Source organism: Grampus griseus (genome assembly GCF_964374135.1).
Source record: "Grampus griseus genome assembly, chromosome: 14".
In the NCBI taxonomy this organism is placed as follows: domain Eukaryota; kingdom Metazoa; phylum Chordata; class Mammalia; order Artiodactyla; family Delphinidae; genus Grampus; species Grampus griseus.
The window spans coordinates 29,916,369-29,925,489 of NC_139008.1; the positions used below are offsets into that span (position 1 = coordinate 29,916,369).

At 54.3% G+C, this 9,121-nt stretch overlaps 1 protein-coding gene across 1 annotated transcript in view; it reads left to right on the forward strand.

Annotated features, from left to right (window-relative positions):
- LOC309832696 (uncharacterized protein) overlaps positions 1-7,943 on the forward strand; it is a gene marked incomplete at its 5' end in the record, with an annotated part of 144,772 nt that extends 136,829 nt beyond the window's left edge. The window contains 8 exons of the mRNA XM_082670680.1: positions 24-121; positions 2,337-2,521; positions 5,155-5,360; positions 5,490-5,670; positions 6,418-6,527; positions 6,768-6,884; positions 7,029-7,170; positions 7,254-7,943. Coding sequence (XP_082526806.1) covers positions 24-121; positions 2,337-2,521; positions 5,155-5,360; positions 5,490-5,670; positions 6,418-6,527; positions 6,768-6,884; positions 7,029-7,170; positions 7,254-7,321 — 1,107 coding nt within the window. The 3' untranslated portion in view covers positions 7,322-7,943. The remainder of the gene's footprint in view (positions 1-23; positions 122-2,336; positions 2,522-5,154; positions 5,361-5,489; positions 5,671-6,417; positions 6,528-6,767; positions 6,885-7,028; positions 7,171-7,253) is intronic.
- Between the last annotated feature and the right edge of the window lie 1,178 nt (positions 7,944-9,121).

Here is a 9,121-nt window from a genome sequence, read left to right on the forward strand (position 1 = left end):
CTCACTGCCCGCACCTGCTCCAGGCCACCCACCAGATGCTGTCTTGGGCTGAAGCTGTGTTCTCACAGGCACTGAGGCGGCTCTGCAAACCCTTGCTGGACCTGTACAGCTTCTCAGCCAGGTAACTTGTCCCCTCTGCGGTCCTGCCCCACGCCAGGCACACCCTCCGTCTCATCTGCTCCCCTGACAGCCCTTCCATAGAGACATTTTCAGCCCATTTTACAGATAAGGAAACTGAGGCTTATTCTTCATTCCGCGGATATTTTATGAGCACTGTCTTTGAGCAGGCGCTGTTTTAGGTTTGCAGACACAGCGGCGAGTGGGATAGATCCTGGCCCTCACGAGGGCCATGGCTGAGCAGGGAGACGGTCACTGAACACAACGACCAGGTTATCTACCCTCAGGGGCGGCAGGCCTTCCTATAAAGGGCCTGAGAGTGATGTGTTCAGGCTTTGTAGCCCGATGGTCTCTCACGTAGCCTTCGTTTTTTGTTTTTGTTAAGAATCCTTTAAACAGTAAAAGCCGTTCTTAGCTTGCAGGCCATTCCAAAGGGCACAGGTTGGATTCGGCCACGGACCACAGTCTACTGACCTCTGAGCTAGTATGTTAGGTACCAAGTGCTACAGAAAAAAAAAAGGCAGGACATGTGGGTTGATGGGGGCATTTTATTTTTATTTTTTAAATCTTTTTGTTTATTTTGGCTGGGGGGCACGTGGGATCTTAGTTTCCCAACTAGGAATCCAACCCGTGCCCCCTGCAGTGGAAGCGCAGAGTCTTAACCACTGGACCGCCAGAGAAGTCCCCGATGGGGGCATTATAAAGAGTGAGGCTGTGGTTGGCTTCAGTGAGAAGGTAGCATTTGAGCAAGGGCTTGAAGGGTGAGGGAGTGAGCCGGGTGCACATCATGGGAAGAGCGTTCCAGGCGGAGGGCACAGCTGGTGCAAAGGCCCAGGGGTGGGAGTGTACTTCCTGCTTGAGGAATCTGAAGGAAGCCAGGGGGCTGGAGTGGAGGAGTTGCGGAGTGGTGGGTGGGTGGGTAACGTGTTCCGGGCAGCCTGGGGCCTTTGTCTCTTACTCTGAAATGGGAACACACAGGAGATTTTGAGCTGAGGAAGGACATGATCTACCTTTCATCTAAAAAGATTCCTCTGGCCCCAGTGTTGAGAATAAAGACTGGGGGCAGGGAGGGGGATAGAAGCAGGGAGCCCAGTTTAGAATGGTCCAGGCGAGATGGGAGAGTAGCTGCGCCAAGCAGTGGCAGCCGCGGAGGGGTTGTGAGGCAGTCAGGTTCCGGGTGTTGTAAGGACAAGCCTGTAGGATTGGTTGACAGATTGGATGTAGGTGGTGAAAGAGAAGAGCCAGGGATGACTCCCAGGGTCTTGGCTTTGATGACTGGAAGGATGGAGGGTCCATCTACGGAGTAATGGGGATGACTGGTGTGCAGGGAGCAGCTTGGAGCTCTGTTGGTTTCCTGTGGCTACCACAGCAAATTACCACAAGTTCAGTGGCTTAAGCGACACAGCTGTGTTCTCGTGTAGTTCTGGAGGTCAGAAATTCAAAATGAATGGCAGGTTCCTCCGAGAGGCTCAGGGGATAGCCCTTCCCTTCCCAGCCCCTGCAGGCTGCCTGCTTGCCTCGGCTCGTGGCCCCCACCTCCATCTTCAAAGCTAACAGGGCAGCATCTTCTCCCCTCTGACTATTGTCCTTATATCTTCTCTCTGACCCTCCTGCCTCTCTTATAAGGTCCATTGTGATTCCATTGGCCACCTGGAAATCTGTCTCAAAATCTTTAGTGTAGTCACACCTGCAAAGTCCCTTTGGCCTCCTAAGATAACACAGTCACAGGTTCCAGGAACTTGGGCGTCTTTGGGGCTGTCGCTCAGCCTGCTGTGGTGGGAGTGGGTGTCCGGAGCTCTTTCCGACCTGCTGAGTTTGAGACGCCATCAGGACACCCCACTGAGGCAGCTTTCTGAGGCCTGGGCCGTAGAGCAATTTGGAGGTTTTGGAGGCGTCACTGGCCCTGAAGGAGCAGCAGAGCCAGCTTCAGGGACAGGCCTGAGGAGCCCCTTCCCCACACAGGCCGGAGGCCCCGCCAAGGCACATACGTTCAGGCCCCTGGCAGGAGATCAGATGCCTGCGTCCTTAAAATAGGACAGTCATTTCTACCCCCAGCCTCCACCTCACAAACAAAGCCTGTGCCCTGCCTAAGAGGCTGACGTTCCGTGGAGGTCAGCTTGCGCTGGACCCTTACATGGCCATCCTGTGGCCGCAGAAAATAAGGCTCCAACAGGCACGACTTGTGCTGGGGTCTCCCAGCTCCTCTGTGCTCCCTCCAGGGACCACTCAGTGGTGGTGACACTGCCGATGCTGCCTGCAGGGGACGAGCCCCTGGACGTGGCCCGGGTGACCAGCCACCTGGTGGAGGAGAAGCTGCTGCGGCCACTCCGAGAGCTGTATGGGACCAGCGTGCTGGCCGAGTACCACCGGCTCAAACACCGTCTGCTGGGGGCCCCCTCTGGATGTGAGTCCTACGCCGCCCTCCTCCCCGGGACCCTTCTACCCTTTGGAACATGGCAGCAGGACCTGGCAGGGCCAGATAGACGGTGGGACCATCCCCTAGTAGTACAGGGAAGCCTTAGCATTGTAGTGCTGGGCCCATCTGATCCCAGGCTGATTCCAGAGGTTACTGGGCTTCCCAACGTCAAACAGGATGAGGGTTGGGCTGCAGATCCAGGCTTTTGGCCAGAAAGTAAAAGCCTGAGCCTGGAACCCAGCGCAGAGGCGTGGCGAGGGACTGAGGGCCAGGGCCAGCTCCCTCCAGGCAGACTCTGCAGGAGAAGCACCAGGCAGACCTCCAGTTGCAGCTGCAAGGCCACTAATTGAGTCCAGACTGTCCGTCAGGCAAGGCCCGGAGCCACAGGCAGTGCTGGGACCAGACGCAGCTCTGGGGGCCCTGGGGGCTTGGAGCCCCTGGAGTTTGCATCCGCTGCCCTGAGTGCGCTCTGGTGAGTCTCCTCTCCTGTCACCTGGAGGGGGCAACGTGGCTCACCGGTGTGGTAACGAGCGTGCGCCTTTGGTGCCCGGCAGGGTCTCAAGTCAGTGGGAAAGCTTGGCGAGGACTGGGGTGTAGCAAGCATCAGGTCTTGTGATCTCACAGGTGGGAACGCAGAGGCTTGGGCAGGTGGGAGCCCCCCCCAGTCTGGGGGTACTTGTCCACTAGGCAGCGTGGCGACTGGAAACAGCCTGGTCTTTGGGTTCCATGTGTGCGACCTGGGACTGGCCTGTGACCTTCAGCTCTGACACCTGACAAGGGGCTCCTAGTGCCCTCCTCGTGAGGCCATCATGGGCTGGCACGGGCCAGCAGCTGCCGGGTACCTGGCCTGGGCGTGTGTTCAACGGGTGGGGCTTCTCTTACCCGACCCCCACGCAAGCCTCTGCTCCGCAGCAGCGCTGGCTCAGGGGGTCCGAACTACCCTCTCTCGGGCCCCCTCCTGCCCACCGTGAAGCGGGCTGGGCCTGGCCCACGCGGCACCTCCCTCCTGTTGGATGGAGCCTTTGGCCGTACTTTTTTTTTTTTTTAATGAAGACATTTGACTTTTGTGGGGGCATTCTGTTGTTTCTTTTTTACAAAAATATTTATTATTTGGCTTCATTGGGTCTTAGTTGTGGCATGCAGGATCTTTCGTTGCAGCGCACAGGCTTCTCTCTAGTTGTGGCACGTGGGCTCCAGAGCACACGGGCTCAGTAGTTGCGGCACACAGGCTGTCTAGTTGTGGTGCAAGGGCTCAGTAGTTGCAGGGCATGGGCTTAGTTGCCCCATGGCATGTACGATCTTAGTTCCCTGACCAGGGATCAAACCCACATTCCCTGCATTGGAAGTGCAGAGTCTTAACCACTGAACTGCCAGGGAAGTCCCTGTGTCATATTTTAGATTCCACATACAAGTGATATGATAATCTCTAGTTGCATCCATGTTGCTGCACCTGGCATCGTTTCATTCTTTTTTATGGCTGAGTAGTATCCCATTGTGTACCACATCTTTATCCATTCATCAGTCAATTTAGGTTGTTTCCATGTCTTAGCTATTGCGAATAATGCTGCTGTGAACATAGCGGTGCATGTATCTTTTTGATTTAGAGTTTTGTCTGGATATATGCCCAGGAGTGGGATTGCTGGGTCATATGGTAGTTCTGTCATTAGTTTTTTAAGGAAGCTCCATACTGTTCTCTGTAGTGGCTGTACCAATTCACATTCCCACCAACAGCGTAGGAGGGTTCCCTTTTCTCCACATCCTCTCCAGCATTTGTTATTTGTAGACATTTAATGATGGCCATTCTGACCAGTGTGAAGTGGTACCTCACTGCAGTTTTGATTTGCATTTCTCTAATAATTAGCGATGTTGAGCATCTTTTCACATGCCTATTGGCTATTTGTACGTCTTCTTTAGAGAAATGTTTATTTATGTCTTCTGCCCATTTTTCGATTGGGTTGTTTTTTTAATATTGAGCTGTATGAATTGTTTGCATATTTTGGAAATTAAGCCCTAGTTGGTCTCATCGTTTGCAAATATTTTCTCCCATTCTGTAGCTTGTCTTTTCGTTTGTGATTTCCTTTGTTGTGCAAAAGCTTGTAAGCTTGGTTCGGTCCCATCTGTTTATTTTTGGTTTTATTTCTGGTGCCTTGGGAGGCTGCAGGTTGCCCATTTAAAGTGTCTGATTCAGTGGCTAGTGTGCGTCCATCACAGAACCTTCATCACCCCAAAAAGACACCCTACATCCCTTAGCTCTGTGTACCCGTCCCTCAGCTATACCCCCAGTCTCCTTTCTGTCTCTGTGGATTTGCCTGTTCTGGACACCGCGTATGAATGGAGTCACGTAACACGTGCCCTTTTATAACGGGCTTTTCACTCAGCGTAAAGTTTCTGAGGTTCGTCAGTGTTGGAGCGTGCATCACACCTCATTCACCTGAGGGGACCCCTAGAGCTCAAGTCATCTTGAAGCCAGAGGTTCTTGGGGACAGACCCCACTTCCCACGTGGGCTGCCCATGAGGACATGGGCCAGGGAGCAGGCTCTGGACAGGCTGGGCTGCCCCGTGGGCTCAGGTCCCGGGCACAGCGGGCCCCACTGCCCCTGCATCCGGCCTCTTCTCTGCAGACCACGCTGTGGTGGCCGGCACCAGGCATGTGGTGACCTTCGACGGCCAGGTGTGGGGCATCAGTGCCCGCTGCAGCAGCCTGCTGCTGGCCAAGGACTTCGCTCACGACACATTCTCGCTGACGCTAAACCGGGCGGGCTCGGGGCTCACGTCCCTGACTGTGGAGTTGAACCACACCACCCTCATCCTCTACCCCAGCCTGAAGGTGAGCCTGCAAGAGCGGGGGGGGGGGGGGGCACATCGCCCAGACACTTTCCTGCCTCCTGTCACGTCCACACACCTGTGCCCTGTGGAGACTGTCACCTGTCCTGCTCAGCCCCTGTCTGGCCCACAGACCTACAGGCTGTACAACTCTTCCCTGCCTGGGGAGAGCTGTCTGGACCTGGATCTGCCTCCCGCCAAGACCAGGAGGAACAACATCCCCAGGATCGAGCTGACCAGTGAGGACGGTGTCTCTGTGGTCTGTGACCTCCACGCCAGCCTCTGCAGCCTGACTCTCAGCGTCTGGCAGCACGGTGGGTCTGGGCCCCCACTGGCGGCCTCTGAGCCAGTGCGGTCAGCTTCCAGGGCTGAGATTGACTGATCCCAGTGGGCAGCACTCCGAGTCCTTGGGAGGCTGTGGGCAGGAGGCCCGGGGACACTCTTGGGCCTCTGCTGCTCCTCGGGGCTGACAACCCGAGCGGGTATCAGAACAGCCCAAACAGCTCAGAACTGGAAGAGGGTCAAAGGCCATCTCTCCCGGCTTTGATCACGTCCAGCGCTGGGACAGCCCCTACTCCAGCGGCAGCGCAACTCTGGCTGCAGCCCCGCTGGTTGGCCGCTGCCCCGTTTCAGGCTCTGTAGTGCGCACGGCCTGCTCCTTCTCACGTGATCCTCCCGCTGCTGTCCCCTGGGACACGTGACATGACTCAGGCTAATTTACGGGCCCCCCCACTCCTCCAGCCACGAACATCAGGGCCAGGCTTGGAGCCCAGAGCTCTGAGCCCACGTTCTGCCCCCTTCTCTGGGACGTGCCGCTCCCCTTGATCTGGTTGGGCAGCCCCAGGAACACTTGTAAAGAGCTTGCATCCCGACCACTCAGGATGGGGCTGGTGGATGGGGGAGGGAACAAACGCTTTTCTCAGTCCTTTTTCTCCTCTCCCTCTGGTGAAGTTTCAGAGCCAGGACCGGTGTTGGGGGGTCAGGCGTGGAGGGTGCAGGGTCTGGCCATGCCCCCCGGCAACCCTGGCCAGCAGGCTCTCACAGCCTTTCCTGCCCCACAGGCCTGTCCGCTGGCCTTCTGGGCACCAACGACAACGAGGCAAGCAATGAGCTGATGCTGCCGGACGGCACGGTGGCCAGCAGCCTGGAGGAGGTCACCCCCGCCTGGCAGGTGAGCTGGCTAGCCAGCCCTCCCTCCCTCAGGGCCGGGCGTCATCACTAGGACGCTGTGGCTGTGGATGGAGAGGGGAACAGGTGTGACCCGGGCGCGCCCCGGAGAGGGAAGCCTCTGTGTGGATTGGCCGTGGACCTGAGGGGGTGGTGGTTCCCTCCTGGGGCTGCAGCCCCCAGTGGAGCTGCCTGGAGAAAGGAGGTCCAGGCAGGAGCCTGAGTCTTGGGTTCGTCTCCCCAGGTGGGTGGTGACTGCAGGGCCATGGAGAAGACTCGGCTGGCATGCCCGGTACAGAGCCTCACCTGCCGGGCCTTCTTCCAGGACCCCCGCTCCAGCCTGGGGAACTGCTTCGGGGTGGTGAGTGTGCAGCTGCAGAGGCCACTCAGCAGGTGGACTGCAGGACAGAGAAGGCCCTTGCCCTGATCTAGCCTATAGCCCTCCTCTGTGCTGCTCCCCAGGGTGTGGTGGGCAAGGACACTGACTATGGGTGCTGGATTTCAGGTGGACCCCACACCCTTCCTCAGCCTATGTGTCCAGGACACCTGTGGCACCCAGGAGCGCCAACCTGCCTGCAACCTGGCGGCCGCCTACATCCACCTGTGTGCCCGGGGCTTCGTGCCCCTGGACCCTCCTCCACAGTGCGGTAAGCAGTCTGACCCCTGCCTGGGGGCGGAAGGTTGACCTCTGCCTTCCATCCCAGAGGGAAAACCAATTCTTTTCTCTTAGCTTCCGCCGAGAGGACAGGTACTCAGTTGTTGTACAGTGAGCTAAGAGTCAAAGCAAAGTATGTGTGAAGGAGTACTTATTAAGAAAGAGAAAAAGAGGGCCACAACCTCCACCTTCCACCCCAGGTCCAGTGAGCCCTGTGACATACAGCACAGGAGACGAGAGCTCGGGGAGGTCAGGCAGCTATGAAGTCAGCTGCTGAAAACTCAGAACCACAGACTTGCTGTTAAGGGGTGTGAATGTACACGCCCTACAAGGTCTGGGAACCCCTGGGCACACCTGAAACCAAGGTCGTGCATGATTCCCACAGCTGAAGTCCCACTACATAGACACTGAAGTCCCACTACATAGACACAGAAGTTGGCGACTGCAACAAACAACGGCAGTGGACCCCCTGATAACAGAGCAATTATTCATGAACCTCGCAAAAGAACAGTTAGTAGTAGCAGCTACTGGGAGGAGGAGTGGGTGTGACTACAACAGGGTGGAAAAGGGAGATGTTTGTGGTGATGGAACAGTTCTGTATTTTGATGGTGGTAGTGGTTACATGAATCCACACCTGTGACAAAATGTCATAGAACTATACACACACACATTCTACCAATGTCAATGTCTGGGTTTTGATATTGTACTATAATTATGGAAGATTTAACCATTGGGGGAAATGGGATGAAATTTTGGTATAGCTAATACAGGACACTCTGTACTATCTTTGAACTACCTGCAATTCTATAATTATTTTAAAATAAAAAGGCTTTAAAATTAAATATAAAACATCAGAGTCACAGTTTTATAGGCAAGTTGTAATAATTTACTATAACTGTTCCAGAGTATAAAAAGGAAACCTTCCTCTTCCTACCTCATTTTAATGAAGTTAGTGTTATCTTATGGGAGACAAAAACCCAAGGACAACACAAGGGGAAAGTTAGAAGCCCAACTGCAAACTTGAACGTAGATGTTACTAATATGTTTGTTAGTGAAATTCAAAAATATGTTGAGACATAAGCTAAGAAAACATCTTAACCAATTGGAAGTAATCTCTGGAACCCAAGGATGGTATTTAAGAACAGTGTACTAAATAAAGTAGGCAATTTAAACTAGGTAATTCAAAACAGTCCTTCTGGTGGGATATCTAATAATGTTAAACAAGATAGAGAAAATGGGGTATTGGAAATATCTGGATCAAAATCCAGGGGAAGACAGGAGAGTGACATCAACAGGTGGCAGGCTAGGAATCTACAAATCCTCAGTCCTCCATGGAAACACTGAATATAGAACAATATATGGACCAAAGTAGCTTTGTGAGAACCCTAGAAACCAGTTAAGCAACAGCAACAACCAAGTGACTGCCTGATTGAGAAAACGTCTCACTCTAAATGCAGGAAATTTCATGGCATTTGTGCTTGCCTTCCACAATACAGTTTTGAAGAAGCTAGCTAGCTCCTGGCTCGTCCCTTGGGAGGGAAGGAAAGGAGTGGAACTTGCTTGCAATGTTCTGACTTGTCTGGGACCTGCCAGAGGAACAGGTCTCTCTTGACTTAGTGATGATGAGGATGGTGGCATAGTCTGGATATCATGTGGGTGATTGCTGAAAGCAGGAGTGGGTGCTGCTGCCAGAGGCAGCTGCAGGGAGTCTGCAGTCCTGTAGGTGACTGGGAGCAAGACTTTGGACAGAGGAATACAATACTATATCTAAGCCCCTGAGAAGAAGCAGGGGTGAAAGCTGGGGAAATTAGGACATTTAAAAGCAGCTGTGTCTACTGGGGATGTGGAGTTAAAGCACACACTCAGGCCCAGGGAAGATGCGCCCATAGAAAGTATTTGAGAGAACCCTGAGCTTTCATACCAGGTTGATTAGTGAAGGCCTT